Source organism: Pristiophorus japonicus, chromosome 10 (assembly GCF_044704955.1).
Source record: "Pristiophorus japonicus isolate sPriJap1 chromosome 10, sPriJap1.hap1, whole genome shotgun sequence".
Classification (NCBI taxonomy): Eukaryota; Metazoa; Chordata; class Chondrichthyes; family Pristiophoridae; genus Pristiophorus; species Pristiophorus japonicus.
Genome location: NC_091986.1, coordinates 94,234,986 through 94,253,529, shown reverse-complemented (window position 1 = coordinate 94,253,529; position 18,544 = coordinate 94,234,986). Strand labels below are relative to the sequence as shown.

The 18,544-nt window shown below is 41.2% G+C and overlaps 1 protein-coding gene across 8 annotated transcripts in view; it reads left to right on the top strand.

Moving 5' to 3' along the window:
• LOC139275031 (cilia- and flagella-associated protein 300-like) overlaps positions 1-16,746 on the top strand; it is a 106,458-nt gene extending 89,712 nt beyond the window's left edge. For 6 of the 8 annotated variants that reach the window (XM_070891915.1, XM_070891914.1, XM_070891907.1 and 3 more), the window contains exons 6-7: positions 10,264-10,330; positions 16,189-16,746. In XM_070891915.1, the coding sequence (XP_070748016.1) occupies positions 10,264-10,330; positions 16,189-16,320 (199 nt within the window). In that variant the 3' untranslated portion in view covers positions 16,321-16,746. The remainder of the gene's footprint in view (positions 1-10,263; positions 10,331-16,188) is intronic. The other 2 variants (XM_070891909.1, XM_070891908.1) reach the window with 2 other exon arrangements.
• The last annotated feature ends 1,798 nt before the right edge of the window (positions 16,747-18,544 follow it).

Sequence of the window (18,544 nt, the reverse complement as noted above, 5' to 3'; positions counted from 1 at the left end):
TATATGAATCTGTAATGTACATTGGACTTTTTTGCCCTTTTAAGTTTCTTGGTGCATGTTGCTATTCTCTGTCATATTTTAGCATCACTGCAGCTGAATAAGATCTATTTGTAGGTCGGTCTCTGGGAAATCTTGAGTTAAGGCAGCAGGTGATATATGTTTCTGCATCATTTCTTGCTTGAAATCTATTGGTGGGAACACTCCCACCAGGTGGAAAGATAGAAACATAGAAAACATAGAAAGGAGTAGGCTATTCGGCCCTTTCAGCCTGCACCATCATTCAATATGATCATGGCTGATCATGCAACTTCAGTACCCCACTCCTGCCTTCTCTCCATATCCCCTGATCCCTTTAACTGTAAGGGCCACATCTAACTCCCTTTTGAATATATCCAATGAACTGAACTCAACAACTTTCTGTGGTAGAGAATTTCATAGGTTCACAATTCTCTGGGTGAAAAAGTTTCTCCTCATCTCAGTCCTATATGTCTTACCCATTATCCTTAGACTGTGACCCCTGGTTCTGAACTTCCCCAACATCGGGAACATTCTTCCTGCATCTAACCTGTCCAATCCCGTCAGAATTTTATATGCTTCTATGAGACCCCTTCTCATTCTTCTAAATTCTAGTGAATATAAGCCTAGTCGATCCAGTCTTTCTTCATATGTCAGTCCTGCCAATAGCAAGAATGTCCTTCCTCAGATTAGGAGACCAAAATTGCACACAATACTCAAGGTGTGGTCTCACCAAGGCCCTGTACAACTGCAGCAAGACCTCCCTGCTCCTATACTCAAATCCTCTCGCTATAAAGGCCAACACGCCACTTGCTTTCTTTACTGCCTGCTGTACCTGCAAGCCTTCTTTCAATGACTGATGTACCATGACACCCAGGTCTCATTGCACCTCCCCTTTTACTAATCTGTCATCATTCAGATAATAATCTGCCTTCCTGTTTTTGCCACCAAAGTGGATAACCTCACACTTATCCACATTATACTGCATCTGCCATGCATTTGCCCACTCACCTAGCCTGTCCAAGTCACCCTTCAGCCTCTTAACATCCTCCTCACAGCTCACACTGCCACCCAGCTTAGTGTCATCTGCAAACTTGGAGATATTACATTCAATTCCTTTGTCTAAATCATTAATATATATCGTAAATAGCTGGGGTCCCAGCACTGAACCTTGCTGCACCCCACTAGTCACTGCCTGCCATTCTGAAAAGGACCCGCTTATTCCCACACTTTGCTTCCTGTCTACCAACCAGTTCTCTATCCAGGTCAATACATTACCCCCAATCCCATGTGCCTTAATTTTGCACACTAATCTCTTATGTGGGACCTTGTCAAAAGCTTTTTGAAAGTCCAAAAACACCACATCCACTGGTTCTCCCTTATCCACTCTACTCGTTACATCCTCAAAAAATTCTAGAAGATTTGTCAAGCATGGTTTCCCTTTCATAAATCCATGCTGACTTGGACTGATCCTGTCACTGCTTTCCAAATGCGCTGCTATTACATCTTTACTAATTGATTCCAGCATTTTCCCCACTACCAATGTCAGGCTAACCGGTCTATAATTCCCTGTTTTCTTGCTCCTTTTTTTAAAAGTGGGGTTACATTAGCTACCCTCCAATCCATAGGAACTGATCCAGAGTCCATGGAATGTTGGAAAATGACCACCAATGCACCTACTATTTCTAGTGCCACTTCCTTAACTACTCTGGGATGCAGACTATCAGGCCTGGGGATTTATCGGCCTTCAATCCCATCAATTTCCCAAACACCATTTCCTGACTAATAAGGATTTCCCTCAGTTCCTCCTTCTCGCTAGACCCTCGGTCCCCTAGTATTTTCGGGAGGTTATTTGTGTCTTCCTTAGTGTAGACAGAACCAAACTTTTTGTTCAATTGGTCTGCCGTTTCCTTGTTCCCCATTATGAATTCACCTGATTCTGACTGCAAGGGACCTACAATAGTCTTCATTAATCTTTTTCTCTTCACATATCTATAGAAGCATTTGCAGTCAGTTTTTATGTTCCCTGCAAGCTTACATTCATACTCTATTTTCCCCCTCCTAATTAAACCCTTTGTCCTCCTCTGCTGAATTCTAAATTTCTCCCAGTCCTGCTGCTTTTTCTGGCCAATTTATATGCCTCTTCCTTGAATTTAACACTATCCCTAATTTCCCTTGTTAGCCACGGTTGAGCCACCTTCCCCTTTTTATTTTTATGCCAGACAGGGATGTACAATTGTTGTAGTTCATCCATGTGATCTTTAAATGTCTGCCATTGCCTATCTACTATCAACCCTTTAAGTATCATTCGCCAGTCTATCCTAGCCAATTCATGTCTCATATCATCGAAGTTACCTTTCTTTAATATCTTCCGTAAAATAAGATTTCTTATGCTCCTAGGATGATAACTGGAACACAGAATTTAGTCATGCATCAGTTATTCAATCAGCCTCTCTAATAGAAGCGAAAATTATATTTCATAGGAAAATTCTGGATATCCTCTACAACAGGGGTCCTCAACCTTTTTGCTTCTGAGGCCTTCCCTCCCGTGGTATAAAATTTCCACAGACCCCATGTGGCGGGGCGGGGGAGGATGGGTAGAAGGGGATATGGGGAAGAAAAGGGAATGGGGGGAGGGGGGTGGTTGGAGGGAATGTGTGAGCGGTGGAGATGGGGGTTCATCTCACATGGTTGCTATTAGCTACTATCAACGTTCACTAGGTCTTGGCCCCTCAACACAAAGAGGGATAACTTTCCACCCACTTTACGCCACCTGAAGGTGCTCACGTCCAAGCCCCAGGCCTCGCTCATCCTCCAACAGATCTTTGATGTACTTGAAGATGATCTCGAACTGAAATGGGTTGAAAACCAGCAATGGGTTGTCCAGAACCAACTCGTTGCACATTCACTATGGCTCCTAACGGGTCATTTTGTGGGTTTTTCTTTCCCTCGGCCCCACCCGCACCGATTTAAAACAGAGACCGAGGCCTTGGGCTGGCTTGGCAGTGTGTGATGGGCCCCAAGTCTTTGCTTTCCTGCAGAAGTTCTGTCCAATCCTCCTCCTCCAACTGCAGGTTCAAAAGAGCACCCACAGGCAGTGCGTGCCTCTACTGTTGCCGAAAGCTTGGGGGGCCTAGGCTTGGCCGCTGACCTCCCTGCATGACACCACCTGCAAACGGCAGCAGTGAGGTGGGTCCATCCATAGCCTCCTGCTAAAACAAGTCAATCTCCCATAGTGTGGTAGCCTTAAATCTTCCCTAGGGGTCCACTGAGACCCGGTTGAGAACTCCTGCTCTACAATATACATCAACAGGTACGAGGTTCTTGCAGCCTGTGTGGGCAAGAGCAGGGACTGCAGGGAGGATGAGCAAACTGAGCACAGCACCGTAGTGTGGGGGCCATTCAAGCTGGGGGAGTAAAATGTAGTAGTGGTAGGAGACAATATCGTTGGAGGGATAGATACTGTTCTCTGCAGCCGAGAACGTGAGTCCCAAAGGCAGTGTTCCCTGCCCGGTGCCAGGGTTAAGGACATCTCCTCTAGGCTGGAGACAAACTTGGAGTGGGAGGGGGAAGATTCAGTTTTCGGGGTCCACATAGGTACCAACGACATAGGTAGAACAAAGAAAGAGGTTCTGCTGATGGAGTGTGAACAGCTAGGGGCTAAATTAAAAAAGTAGAACCATAAAGGTAATAATCTCTGGATTACTACCTGAGCCACGAGCAAATTGGCATAGGATCAATAAGATCAGAGAGATGAATGTGTGGTTCAAATATTGGTGTGGGATAAATGGGTTTCCATTCATGGGGCACTGACACCAGTACAGGAGAAGAAGGAACTGTTCCGTTGGGGTGGGCTTCACTTGAACCATGCTGGGACCAGTGTCCTGGCAAATCGAATAACTAGGGCTGCAGATAGAGTTTTAAACTAAATAGTGGAGGGGAAGGTTCAGGTGAGGGGAAATTTAAAAGGTCAAATAGTAAGGAGAAGGCAATAGAGCAGGGTAGCGATAGGGGTAATGATAATCAGAGTGTGACAGGAGAGAACAGAGCATATAAGCACAAGAATGCACCAGAGTCAGAGTCGGGAAAAATGGTAAAAAGTCAAATTTAAAAGCTCTTTATCAGAACGCAGGCAGTATTCGGAACAAGATAGATGAGTTGACGGCACAAATAGAAAGAAATGGGTACGATTTGATAGCCATTACAGAGAAGTGGTTGCAAGATGACCAAGGCTGGGAACTGAATATTCAGGGGCATTTGACATTTCGGAAGGATAGTCAGAAAGGAAAAGGAGGTGGGGTAGCTCTGTTAAAAAAAGATGAGATCAGTGCAGTAGTGATAAATGATAGTGACTCAGAAGATCAAGATGTAGAATCAGTTTGGGTGGAATTAAGAAATAATAAGGGAAAGAAGACACCGACGGGAGTAGTCTAGAGGCCCCTTAACAGTAGTTACACTGTCGGACAAAGTATAAATCAAGAATTAATGGGCAATTTTAATCTTCATAGAGATTGGACAAATCAAATTGGCAAAAGTTAGCCTTGAGGATGAGTTCATAGCGTATTCAGGATGGTCTCTTAGAACAATATGTTGTGGAACCAACCAGGGAGCAGGCTATTTTAGATCTGGTAATGTGTAATGAGATAGGATTAATTAATGATCTCACAGTAAAGGATTCTCTAGGAAAGAGTGATCATAGCATGTAAGAATTTCAAATTCAGTTTGAGGGTGAGAAACTTGGGTCTCATACTAGTGTCCTGAACTTAAATAAAGGCAATTACAAATGTAATAAAGACAGAGTAGGTTAAAGTGGACTGGGAAAATAGATTAAAGGGCAAGACGGTAGATAAATGGCAGACATTTAAAGAGATATTTCATAACTCTCAGCAAAGATATATTCCAGTGAGAAAGAAAGACGCTAAGGAAGTTAAGGATGGTATCAAATTGAAAACAAAGGCATACAATGTTGTGAAGATTAGTGGTAGGCCAGAGGATTGGGAAGTTTTTAGAAATCAGCAAAGGATGACTAAAAAAATAAAGAAGGAGAAGATAGATGATGAGAGTATAAAAACAAACAGTAAGAGCTTCTACAGGTACATAAAAAGGAAGAGAGTAGCTAAAGTAAATGTTGGTCCCTTAAAAGATGAGACTGGGGAATTATTAATGGGAAACAGGGAAATGGCAGAGACTCAGTAGAAGACACTAAAAGCATCCCAATAATAATAGATAATAAAGGGGCTAGAGAAAAAATACTCAGCAAAGTAATGGGACTAAAGGTAGGCAAGTTCCCTGGACATGATGGCCTGCATCCTAGGGTCTTAAAATAAGTGCCTGTAGAGATAGTGGATGCATTGGTTGCATTCCCTGGATTCTGGAGAGGTCCCAGCAGATTGGAAAACCGCAAATGTAACACCCCTATTCAAGAAAGGAGGGAGACAGAATGCAGGAAACTATACACCATGGTGAGCGGGAAGTAGCAGCAGGATATTTAGAAAATCATAATACAATCAAGTAAAGTTAGCATGATTTTATGAAAGGGAAATAGTGTTTGACAAATTTGCTAGAGCTCTTTGAGGGTGTAACAAGCAGGGTGGTTAAAGGGGAACCAGTAGATGTAGTGTATTTGGATTTCCAGAAAGCATTCGATAAGGTGCCACATGAAAGGTTACTGCACAAGATAAGAGCTCACGGGATTGGGGGTAATATATTAGCACAGATAGAGGACTGACCAGCAAACAGAAAACAGGTTAGCAAACTGTAACAAGTGGGGTGCCATAGGGATCAATGCTGGGGCCTCAACTATTTACAATCTATATTAATGACTTGGATGAAGGGACTGAGTGTAATGTAGCCAAATTTTCTGATGATACAAAAATAGGTGGTAAAGCAAGTTGTGAGGAGAACACAAACAATCTGCAAAGAGATATAGATTGGTTAATTGAGTAGGCAAAACTTTGGCAGATGGAGTATAATGTAGGAAATTGTAAGGTTATCCACATTGGTAGGAAGAATAAAAAGTAAATTATTAGGCCGAAAATTGCAGCCTCGCCAGGTACGTACAAAGTGCGCACGCATCCGGTGAGGCCTTGCAAAAGCCGGTTCTCAGCGTGCAATGTGCATGCACTGAGAACCGGCTTTTCCGATCTGTCAAAATTTCTTTAGACAGATTCTACGCATCCCCGCAGGAAGGACATCTGCGCAGCAGAGATTGAGCTATATGCCCAGCGAATGTCCTTCAAACTTTTACGCCTGGTAAAAGCAGGTGTATAAGAACATAAGAAATAGGAGCAGGAGTAGACCATTTGGTCCCTTGAGCCTACTCCGCCATTTAATAAGATCATGGCTGATCTGATCATGGACTCGGCTCCACTTCCCTGCCTGCTCCCATAACCCTTTATTCCCTTATCACTCAAACATCTGTCTATCTCTGCCTTAAATATATTCAATGACCCAGTCTCCACAGCTCTCTGGGACAGAAAATTCCACAGATTTACAACCCTCTGAGAGAAGAAATTCCTCCTCATCTCAGTTTTAAATGGGCGGCCCCTTATTCTAAGATGATGTCCCCTAGTTCTAGTCTCCCTTATCAGTGGAAACATCCTCTCTGCATCCACCTTGTTAAACCCCCTCATAATCTTATACATTTCAATAAGATCATTCTTCTGAATTCCAATGAGAAGAGGCCCAAACTACTCAACCTTTCCTCATAAGTCAACCCCCTCATCTGTGGAATCAACCTAGTGAACCATCTCTGAACTGCCTCCAAAGCAAGTATATCCTTCCTTAATATGGAAACCAAAACTATACGCAGAATTCCAGGTGTGGCCTCACCAATACCCTGTATATCTGTAGCAAGACTTCCCTGCATTTATACTCCATCCCCTTTGCAATAAAGGCCAAGATTCCATTGGCCTTCCTGATAATTTGCTGTACTTGCATACAAACCTTTTGTGTTTCATGCACCACACTTTGCAATTTTTCTCCATTTAAATAATAACTTGCCCCTCGATTTTTTTTTTCTGCCAAAGTGGATAACCTCACACTTTCCAACATTATACTCCATCTGCCAAATTTTTGCCCACTCACTTAGTCTATGTCCTTTTGCAGGTTTTTTGTGTCCTCCTCACACATTGCTTTTCCTCCCATCTTTGTATCATCAGCAAACTTGGCTATATACACTCGGTCCCTTCATCCAAGTCATTAATATAGATTGTAAATAGTTGGGGTCCCAGCGACACCCCACTAGTTACTGATTGCCAACCCGAGAATGAACCATTTATCCCGACTCTCTGTTTTCTGTTTGTTAGCCAATCCTCTATCCATGCTAATATATTACCCCCAACCCCGTGAACTTTTATCTTGTGCAGTAACCTTTTATGTGGCACCTTGTCAAATGCCGTCTGAAAGTCCAAATACACTGCATCCACTGTTCCCCTTTATCCACCCTGTTCGTTACATCCTCAAAGAATTCCAGCAAATTTGTCAAATCTTATACATTTCAATAAGATTCCCCTTCCCCTTCATAAATCCATGCTGATTCTGCCTGACTGAATTATGCTTTTCCAAATGTCCTGCTCCTGCTTCTTTAATAATGGACTCCAACATTTTCCCAACTACAGATGTTAAGCTAACTGGTCTGTAGTTTCCTGCTTTTTGTCTGCCTCCTTTTTTAAATAGGGGCATTACATTTGCAGTTTTCCAATCTGCTGGGACCTCCTCAGAATCCAGGGAATTTTGGTAAATTACAACCAATGCATCCACTATCCCTGTCGCTACTTCTCTTAAGACCCTAGAATGCAAGCCAGGGGTTTTATCCACCTTTAGTCCCATTATCTTACTGAGTATCACTTCCTTAGTAATTGTGATTGTGTTAAGTTCCTCCCCCCCTATAGCCCCTTTTCTATCCACTGTTGGCATATTTTTAGTGTCCTCTACCCTAAAGACTGATACAAAATATTTGTTCATAGTTTCTGCCATCTCCATGTTCCCCATTACTAATTCCCCGGTCTCGTCCTCTAAGGGACCAATATTTACTTTAGCCACTCTTTTCCTTTTTATATACCTATAGAAACTCTTGCTATCTGTTTTTATATTTCGTGCTAGTTTACTTTCATAGTCTATCTTCCCTTTCTTAATAATTTTTTTAGTCATTCTTTTCTGGGTTTTAAAAGCTTCCCAATCTTCTGTCCTCCCACTAGTTTTGGCCACATTGTATGCCCTTGTTTTTAATTGGATACCATCCTTTATTTCTTTAGTTAGCCACGGATGACTATCTTTTCTTTTACACCTTTTCCTCCTCACTGGAATATATTTTTCTTGAGAGTTGTGAAATATCTCTTTAAATGTACGCCACTGTTCATCAACCATCCTACACTTTAATCTATTTTCCCAGTCCACTTTAGCCAACTCTGTCCTCATACCTTTGTAGTCTCCTTTATTTAAGCTTAGTACGCTGGTTTGAGATCCAACTTTCTCGCCCTCCATCTGAATTTGAAATTCAACCATGCTATGATCACTCATTCCAAGGGGATCCTTTGCTAGGAGATTGTTTATTAATCCTGTCTCATTACACATGATCAGATCTAAGATAGCCTGCCCTCTGGTTGGTTCCGTTACATACTACTCAAGGAACCCGTCCCTTATGCACAACAAACTCTTCCTCAAGGCTACCCAGACCAATTTGATTTGTCCAATCAATATGAAGGTTAAAATCACCCGTGATTATTGCTGTTCCCTTTTTACAAGCCCCCACTATTTCTTGGTTTATACTCCGACCAACAGAGTTGCTACTGTTAGGGGGCCTATACACTACGCCCATCAGTGACTTTTTCCTCTTATTCCTTATTTCCACCCAAACTGTTTCAACATCCTGATCATTTGAGCCAATATCGTTTCTCACTATTGCAGTGATTCTATCCTTTATTAACAGAGCTACTCCACCTCCTGTTCCTTTCTGTCTGTCCTTACGAATTGTTAAGTACCCCTGAATGTTTAGTTCCCAGACTTGGTCACCTTGCAACCACGTCTGTGTTATGGCTACCAGATCATACCCATTTGTAACTATTTGTGCCGACAGCTCATCTAATTTGTTACGAATGCTGTGTGCATTCAGATAAAAAGCTTTTAAATATGTTTTCTTCCCATTTTTTCCTCTTTGAAGCACCTAGGGATGTTTTTCTGCATTAAAGATGCTATATAAATATAAGTTGTTGTTTCAGAACTATTGGAAGAAATCTGGGGACAGGTTGCCCACCTACTCATTTGACCACATGTACTGAAGGGTCTGGATGGAAGGATGGGGTGGAAAATCCCTTAAAAAGAGGGAAGCAGTCCTAAACCCCCAAAATACTAACATTAAAAAACTTGAAATAATTAAAAAAGAAAGCATGGAGCAAGTAGTAATCATTCAATCCGTCAAACCTGTTCCTTCCACAGACCATAGTTCTATCATGGACTTTATCCAATTTATTTAATCTCCTGATGAACAATTTACAGGGTTTCTCTCTGCCTATCAAATTAAATAGAAGAATATCTATCCAGCCATACAACCTACGTTATTCATCTTTAACATTGCCTTACAGTGAAACCTATTTAAGTAAATAGCTGATGGATGAAAGATCTGTTTGAATGAATAAAACAAATACTTCTCTTATAACTCCCCATGTTTTCCAGATCATTTAAGTTAATTAAAATATTACCAGTTACAGCTGAACTGCACAATTAAACTCTACCAGGAATCTACATTACCTAGAAGAGGCTTTCAACATCACAGTGAACTAAACAGTGGATCACTTAATGTGATGTTTTCTACATGCGGTTGTGCCTCTCCTTCAGTTCATTCACTTAATTTTGTTTTCTTTTTCCAAGCTCATCCCAGGTATAGTACATTCATCCCATTTCGTATCTTTGTTAGCCCTTTTCTTGCCTGAGCGCTGTATTTTAACATTTCTTTCAGCGTGCATTTGTCTCAGCCAGCTCACCGCAGTAGTCCAGAATAGCTAACTTGTCAGTTCTTTTGTCAGCTGTGATGTTGAAAATTGTTGGACTAATTTAAAATGGCACGAGCAACAGAAGTAATTGGAAAATGGCAAGATTGTTTTGAATCATCCAGATAAATTAAAAAGTTTTGTTGGTAAATAGCCTATTAATTTAAAAAGGCTCTTGCTCCAGCATCTCAGGAACAGATGCCACACAGAACTTTCACTGATATCTGTACTGTAAAATACTGAACTATTACTTTTATTGCAGCGTACAGAAAGATCCTGATACAAAAGATATACGTGTCATCTCTACAGTGTTCAAGGTTACAGCCAATGTAAGTATCAGTTACTGTATTTTAATTTCCTTGAAATTATGTTGACTACTGCATGGGTTGAAATGCTGACTTAAGGACCGAAGCCTTTAAATTGCACTTGGCAATATTAGAGGATGAACACTTAATTTGGGCTAGAAATTCGGCGATTTTGCGACCGGGTTTTTTGATGCTATTTCACCTTTTTTGGCAAATACCCAGTCGGTGGAAAATTCAGCTAAGTTTTGCGGCAGTGCTTTTCAAATACCATTGGAGAGAGGAGCGCCGCCGTGCAAGACTCGAAATATTGCTTTCGCCAAAAATGTGGCTCTGAGCGCACCCATATTTAGGATGAACAAAAAACACCAAGTAAAAAGCTGCGATGTAGCCCTGAGAACAGCAGTAAGTATGAAGACCTGCAAAAAAGGTAAGTTGAAGTTTTTATTTTTAAATTCTTTTGCAGCGATAAGCATCTTGTAAATGTATTATGATTTTTTTTTCCCCAGTTTATTTTCAGGTGTTTTTCTGCCCTCCCTAGGCCCTAGGCCTCGGACTAAAGTTGGTGAGGATCGCGGTTTTTACTGCTGCATAAATTAAACCTTGAATTTACTGCCTCATCGCAATAGCATTGCAATAAAGATAATTTTGGCGAAAAAATACAATTATAGCTGAGAACCGAATTTCTAGTCCAATATGTACATACGAGATACCTATTCACTACTTTAATGGAAGTGTTAACCCATTTAAAATAAGAGCATTAACATCTGGGTTAAAGTAGTAGACAGAAGAATGTCAAACAGCTGTGTTAAGTGTTTGTCCATTATTATTATCAACCAGTAATTTCTCACCTCTTGTCAAATCAAACCATTGAAAATAAATTGTTTTGTAAGTTCTCGAATGGCCCTGGTGAATAAATATGTTACTGACCCATAGTAAAATGTAAAGATGGGAGCAGGAAGTTAGAAGACGCTCCTTAAAACCTACCTCGTTGACTAAGCTTTTGGTCACATGCGCTAATTTCTATTTATATGGCTCAGTGTCAAATTGTTTTATCATAATACTCCTGTGAAGCACTTTGGGATGTTTCACTACTTTAAAGGTGCTATATAAATACAAGTTGTTGTGGTAGAGCTAGACCATTCGGGAGTGAAGTTAGGAAGCATATTTCCGCACAAAGGGTAGTGAAACAGGCTCAAGGGGCTGAATAGCCTACTCGTATTCCTATGTTGACCCATACAGAACAGGAAGGCCCTGGGTTTGATCCTTGGTTTGTGCTGAATTAGCTGATTCCATCTATAAGTACTATAATTGACCTAATGTTCTTGGACCAGTCACTGGTGGGTGCAGTTTATAGGCCCCCAAATAATAACTTCACGGTAGGGCGGACAATAATCAAGGGAATAATGGAGGCATGTGAAAAAGGAATGGCAGTAATCATGGGGGATTTTAACCTACATATCGATTGGTCAAATCAAATCGCATGGGGTAGCCCTGAGGAGGAATTCATAGAATGCATACAGGATTGTTTCTTAGAACAGTATGTTACAGAACCTACAAGGGAGGAAGCTATCTTAGATCTGGCCCTGTGTAATGAGACAGGAATAATAAACGATCTCCTAGTAAAAGATCCTCTCGGAATGAGTGATCACAGTATGGTTGAATTTGTAATACAGATTGAGGGTGAGGAAGTGGTGTCTCAAATGAGCGTACTATGCTTAAACAAAGGGGACTAAAGTGGGATGAGGGCAGAGTTGGCTAAAGTAGACTGGAAACACTGACTAAACGGTGGCACAATTGAGGATCAGTGGAGGACCTTTAAGGAGCTCTTTCATAGTGCTCAACAAAAATATATTCCAGTGAAAAAGAAGGGCGTTAAAAGAAGGGATAACAAGCCGTGGATAAACAAGGGAATAAAGGAGAGTATCAAATTAAAAACAATGCGTATAAGGTGGCCAAGCTTAGTGGGAAACTAGAAGATTGGGAAAATTTTAAACGACAGCAAAGAATGACTACGAAAGCAATAAAGAAAGGAAAGATAGATTACGAAAGTAAACTTGCGCAAAACATAAAAACAGATAGTAAAAGCATTTACTGATATATAAAACGGAAAAGAGTGACTAAAGTAAATGTTGGTCCCTTAGAAGATGAGAAGGGGGATTTAATAATGGGAAATGTGGAAATGGCTAAGACCTTAAACAATTATTTTGCTTCGGTCTTCACAATGGAAGACACAAAAACCATGCCAAAAATTGCTGGTCACGGGAATGTGGGAAGGGAGGACCTTGAGATAATCACTATCACTAGGGGGGTAGTGCTGGACAGGCTAATGGGACTCAAGGTAGACAAGTTCCCTGGTCCTGATGAAATGCATCCCAGGGTATTAAAAGAGATGGCGGAAGTTATAGCAGATGCATTCGTTATACTCTACCAAAATTCTCTGGACTCTGGGGAGGTACCAGCGGATTGGAAAGCAGCTAATGTAACGCCTTTGTTTAAAAAAAGGGGCAGACAAAAGGCAGGTAACTATAGGCCGGTTCGTTTAACATCTGTAGTGGGGAAAATGCTTGAAGCTATCATTAAGGAAGAAATAGCGGGACATCTAGATAGGAATAGTGCAAAATCAAGCAGATGCAACATGGATTCATGAAGGGGAAATCCTGTTTAACTAATTTACTGGAATTCTTTGAGGATATAACGAGCATAGTGGATAGAGGTGTACCGATGGATGTGGTGTATTTAGATTTCCAAAAGGCATTCGATAAGGTGCCACACAAAAGGTTACTGCAGAAGATAAAGGTACGCGGAGTCAGAGGAAATGTATTAGCATGGATAGAGAATTGACTAGCTTACAGAAAGCAGAGAGTCGGGATAAATGGGTCCTTTTCGGGTTGGAAATCAGTGGTTAGTGGTGTGCCACAGGGATCGGTGCTGGGACCACAACTATTTACAATATACATAGATGACCTGGAAGAGGGGACAGAGTGTAGTGTAACAAAATTTGCAGATGACACAAAGATTAGTGGGAAAGCGGGTTGTGTAGAGGACACAGAGAGGCTGCAAAGAGATTTAGATAGGTTAAGCGAATGGGCTAAGGTTTGGCAGATGGAATACAATGTCGGAAAATGTGAGGTCATCCACCTTGGGGGAAAAAAAAACAGTAAAAGGGAATATTATTTGAATGGGGAGAAATTACAACATGCTGCGGTGCAGAGGGACCTGGGGGTCCTTGTGCATGAATCCCAAAAAGTTAGTTTGCAGGTGCAGCAGGTAATCAGGAAGGCGAATGGAATGTTGGCCTTCATTGCGAGAGGGATGGAGTACAAAAGCAGGGAGGTCCTGCTGCAACTGTACAGGGTATTGGTGAGGCCGCACCTGGAGTACTGCGTGCAGTTTTGGTCACACTTAAGGAAGGATATACTAGCCTTGGAGGGGGTACAGAGACGATTCACTGGGCTGATTCCGGAGATGAGGGGGTTACCTTATGATGATAGATTGAGGAGACTGGGTCTTTACTCGTTGGAGTTCAGAAGGATGAGGGATGATCTTATAGAAACATTTTAAATAATGAAGGGGATAGACAAGATAGAGGCAGAGAGGTTGTTTCCACTGGTCGGGGAGACTAAAACTAGGGGGTACAGCCTCAAAATATGGGGGAGCCAATTTAAAACCGAGTTGAGAAGGAATTTCTTCTCCCAGAGGGTTGTGAATCTGGGGAATTCTCTTCCCAAGGAAGCAGTTGAGGCTAGCTCATTGAATGTATTCAAATCATAGATAGATAGATTTTTAACTAATAAGGGAATTAAGGGTTATGGGGAGCGGGCAGGTAAGTGGAGCTGAGTCCACGGCCAGATCAGCCATGATCTTGTTGAATGGCAGAGCAGGCTCGAGGGGCTAGATGGCCTACTCCTGTTCCTAATTCTTATGTTCTTATGTTCTAAGAATAAAGTCCATTAGGGTCTATGGTTCTGATCACTAAACCTGCTGGGCCTTTAGTCCCAAACATTTGAGGCACTCATCCTCTTCTTTTATCTTCCGTTGTGAAACTAATATAGATACTGTGCCAGCCTATCACCATATCGTTGGCATTTGCTTTGATTGCATTGGATATACAGAGAAGACTGTCGGAGATCAGTGATCTGACTGAAGCCCTATCCATTCGGTCTCCCAGCCTGTCCAAGGCAGAGGAGGTGGTTGAGGCCAGAGCTTCCAATTATCCCAGCATAAGTATCCCTGAGAGATGCTATTACAAGTACCATAGATTCTTCAAGGGAGGGCTCAGTTGCAGTATCCATTGAGGTGACAACACATCATGGTTGAGTGTAGTGTTAATGCCACGTGGCAGAACCCCACAGAAGTTGGTAAGGGACTCCTCTACACTCTTCAACAAGTTGCAGAAGATCCCTGCAAGGCAGTCCAATTCTTTATACAATTGCTGCTGTACAGAAAGCTGCTTTCCTTTTAAAGATTGGGCCTCTGAAGTCTGCACCTCTGTCCTCTTCGGCAGACCAAAGATACAAGCTTGCATTCTGTTGAACTATTGTTAGCCGATCAATGTCCAAGGGGGCATTCTTCATGTGTAAGCCCAGAAAGTGAGCAACAGCAGGCTATTTGACAGCGGGAGATATCACAGCTGAGCACAATGGGACAGAATTTGCAGTGGGTATGACGGCGTATTCCGTACTCCGCCTTAGAAATGGACAGCGCTAAATTCCGAATTTGCGATGTCATGTTCTGACTTGACAGATTATCTGCACCAATATTGAAAACCTCATTGCTGGCACAAAGTTGGGCTAATTGCCCCCCAACTGCCCAGCAATTACGTACGGAAATGTTACTGCTGATTTCCACAGCGTAAGAGACTACCCATCAATAAAAAATCTTCATCTAATGCTTTATTACTGTATTGAAATTTTAAAAATGCTTTTTTTTCAATTAGATGACATTCAGGAACGTATAAAGTTGTAGAACCTGAGTGTCTCATTTGGGACAGCACCTGGAGAAAATGTGGAATATTAGCACAAATTGACAGGCATACACACAAAATCATCTAATAACTTATGGAGGATGTTGTTAAATTTGTGTTTCTTGAAAAGAAATGGGAATATAGATGTTAATTTAACTGAATTTCGCCCTGATTCTCCTGAGTGCCATAAAACCACTGGAATCTGCCTCTTTTCCTTGGACTTATTTATTATTTACCTGTTTTTATTTCCTTTATTCTTTCTCTGAGAAAGTTTCAAAGATCAATTCTCCAAATATAAAGCTTCAAAGATCAATTCTTCCAATATTTTGCTTCTGTTTCCTAATTGGAGCACCGGCCCACGTGATCCCAGATACGCTTCCGCACACGCTGTGGGTCACTACGCTGCCCTCTACTACGCAGCGTCTGCCAGCAAGTTCACGAAGGAGGATCCCCATCAGATAAGTGCGCATTATATTCGGATGCTGGCGACGTACTTCGTAGGAACGCCTCCAACCGCAAAATCCAGACCAATAATATTTTCACCTGACATTGGCACACTTCCAGCAGTGGTCTCTATATATGCAGAAATTCAGGCTGAGTTTTTTTCTTCCCTCTGGCCTACTGGTGCTAATACCAATTGTACCCATTTACTCCCAGAGCTGAGATCAGCGACTCAGCACAGATTTGTATAACTGTGCTATACCAGACAGTGCTTTTACACACTAGGCCACTGGAGAAAAAGCTATTTTTCTCTAATAAAATCCTAAATTTAAAAAATTTATTTATTTGGGTATTAGCATGATTATTTGCAGTATTTCACGACCAATATTGTCTTCCAAAATTATGTTGTTTTGTTACTTTTATTTGTGAAAATGATAAACTGGGATACTAATTGCTCACTACTGTCATTTTAAATTAGGATGATTATGGCACATGTTTTCCTTCCACCCAGAAGCATGAACAGAATTTTGCCTATCTGATTGTGGATCCCCTAAAACGTCATGTGCATGTGCTATACCACTGCTTTGGAGGAGGATTATTCTGCAATTAATACCTACCGTGTCTCACCGTGAATTTGCTGGAACACTAGTACTAGTCAATTATTTAGCTGAAGATGTCGTGTGGTGAAAACTTTGTGTGTTGTAAGGAGAAAAACAAAGGATTATCTGTTACAATATTTGAGACTTTCCTTCTTTTCACATCTGTATTTAATTATAATTTGCAGTAAAATGAAGATGAAATGCAGGTAGCTTCAAAGAATCCTCCAGGTACAGCTGTTTAGCCAAGTTGTTCATTTGGCTAAACAGGCAAGTTTGTTAGTGACTCTTTTATCATACAAGTTTTGTTCTGAGATCATTTATAAACAATTACATCTGGAATTTCTGAATCTTAGTAATTATAGGTATGCTGTAACTTAACTTTTTGTTGTATTTGTTAAATTATATGGATGTAACTCAGTTTTACTCATTTAAAAACTTTCAATAGAGTTTAGATCTTTTGCATCTGTTTTTTATTACTTCAGTTTCTTATTTGTGAGTTAATAAAAATGAGTATGTAATGTAAACTATGCATGCTTGTACTATGTTTGAAATTTTTGTACCTTACTTTAACAATTTTGCTTTATATATACGCAAAGTGAATTGGCAAGTTTACACTGGAACTGTTTATTATGGTAGCTAACCCAGCCCTAAATGCAGTAGTAGTTTTAAACCTTAAAACAAAAATGTGTTTGTGATTTCATGACCAGTTGTGCAATAGTATTTTGGGAGTTCCAGTTCCACCTGCACTTACAACAGATAACATCATGAATAGTTGCTGTTCTCATGACCACTGCCCCCATGACTTAGCAGTCAAGCGCATGGTGTAGCTCTGAACCATAAGACCCCACAGTTGGATGCTTGGTCTGTGCTGAATTAGCCAAATTCAATCAGGATTGCAGTGGGGTTGTCACTGAACTAGGGGGCAGATGAAATGGACCAGGATTTCCACAGAATGTATGTATGTACAGAACAGATTTGGGCTCTAATACAAAAGCAAAATACTGTGGATCGGGATGCTAAAATAAAAACAGAAAATGCTGGAAATATTCAGCAGGGGTCAGGCAGCATCTGTGGAGAGAGAAACAGAGTTAACATTTCAGGTCAATGATCCTTCATCAGTTCTGAGGAAGGGTCATCAATCTGAAACTATAGCCCAGAAATCCCGGTCGGCTGCTTCCCGCAGGCGATCGGGTAAAAAACTTTTAAAAGATGCGCACTTATCAGAAGCTGCTGCGCCCACGTGAGTTTCCGGTCCTGAAGCCTCCACTGACTGCGCGTCGCAACGCGTGCACGTCCGGACGTGCGCAGGACTGGAGCTGCAGTCACATGGCTCTGGGCAGCCAATCAGGTAAAGTATCTTCTCATTCATAATAATGGGAACTCCATAAGTTGGGAACTCCATAAGTTGGAGTTCCCATTATTATAAATGAGTAAGCCCCCCCCAAACACACAAAGCATTAATAAAAAAAATAGGAAAAAAACACTGCATATTTAACATTAATTTAAATTAAAGTTATTTATGTATTATTAAAAATATATATTTTTCCAATTTTTAAAGTTTAAAAAATTTTATTTTTTATGTTTTAAAGTGTGTTTTAAAACTCTTACACCTGTAAAAGTAGGCTATGTGCCTGCTTTTATCAGATGCAAGAGTTTTGAGGACATTTGCTGGGCAAGATATGGGTAAACACCGCAATCTTGCCCTTGCAAATGTCCTTTCTGCCGAGATACGGAAGATCTGTCAAGCTCCAGCTTGATAGATCGGAAAAGCCGGTTTTCAGCGCATGCGCATTGTGCACTGAAAACCGGCTTTCGCGATCCCTTCACGGGTCCGTACACACTCAATACGGACCCGGGAGGCTGGAATTTCTGCCCTATTAACTCTGTTTCTCTCTCCACAGATTTGGCCTCTGCTGTGGTAGTGGTACTTATCTGCCCAGGCTTACATATGAAGAGTGCCACTAAAAGAGTTAATGGACAGCTGATAGCAGGGGAAATAAATAACCACCTTCAGGTGAGGACAGGTAAAAGGAAAAGTCCTGGATGTTTCCATCATCATAAGTTGCCACTTTACAAATTCGGTCATAGTGGAGACATATATGTGGGAATTTTACTGAATATGCTTTATTCCCCTCCCACAACTTGAAGAGCTAACTTGCAATCTTCAATATATTGTAAAATCATTATACAAAATCATTATTGATTAAACGTAAAAGTACAATTTCCTTGTCAAAT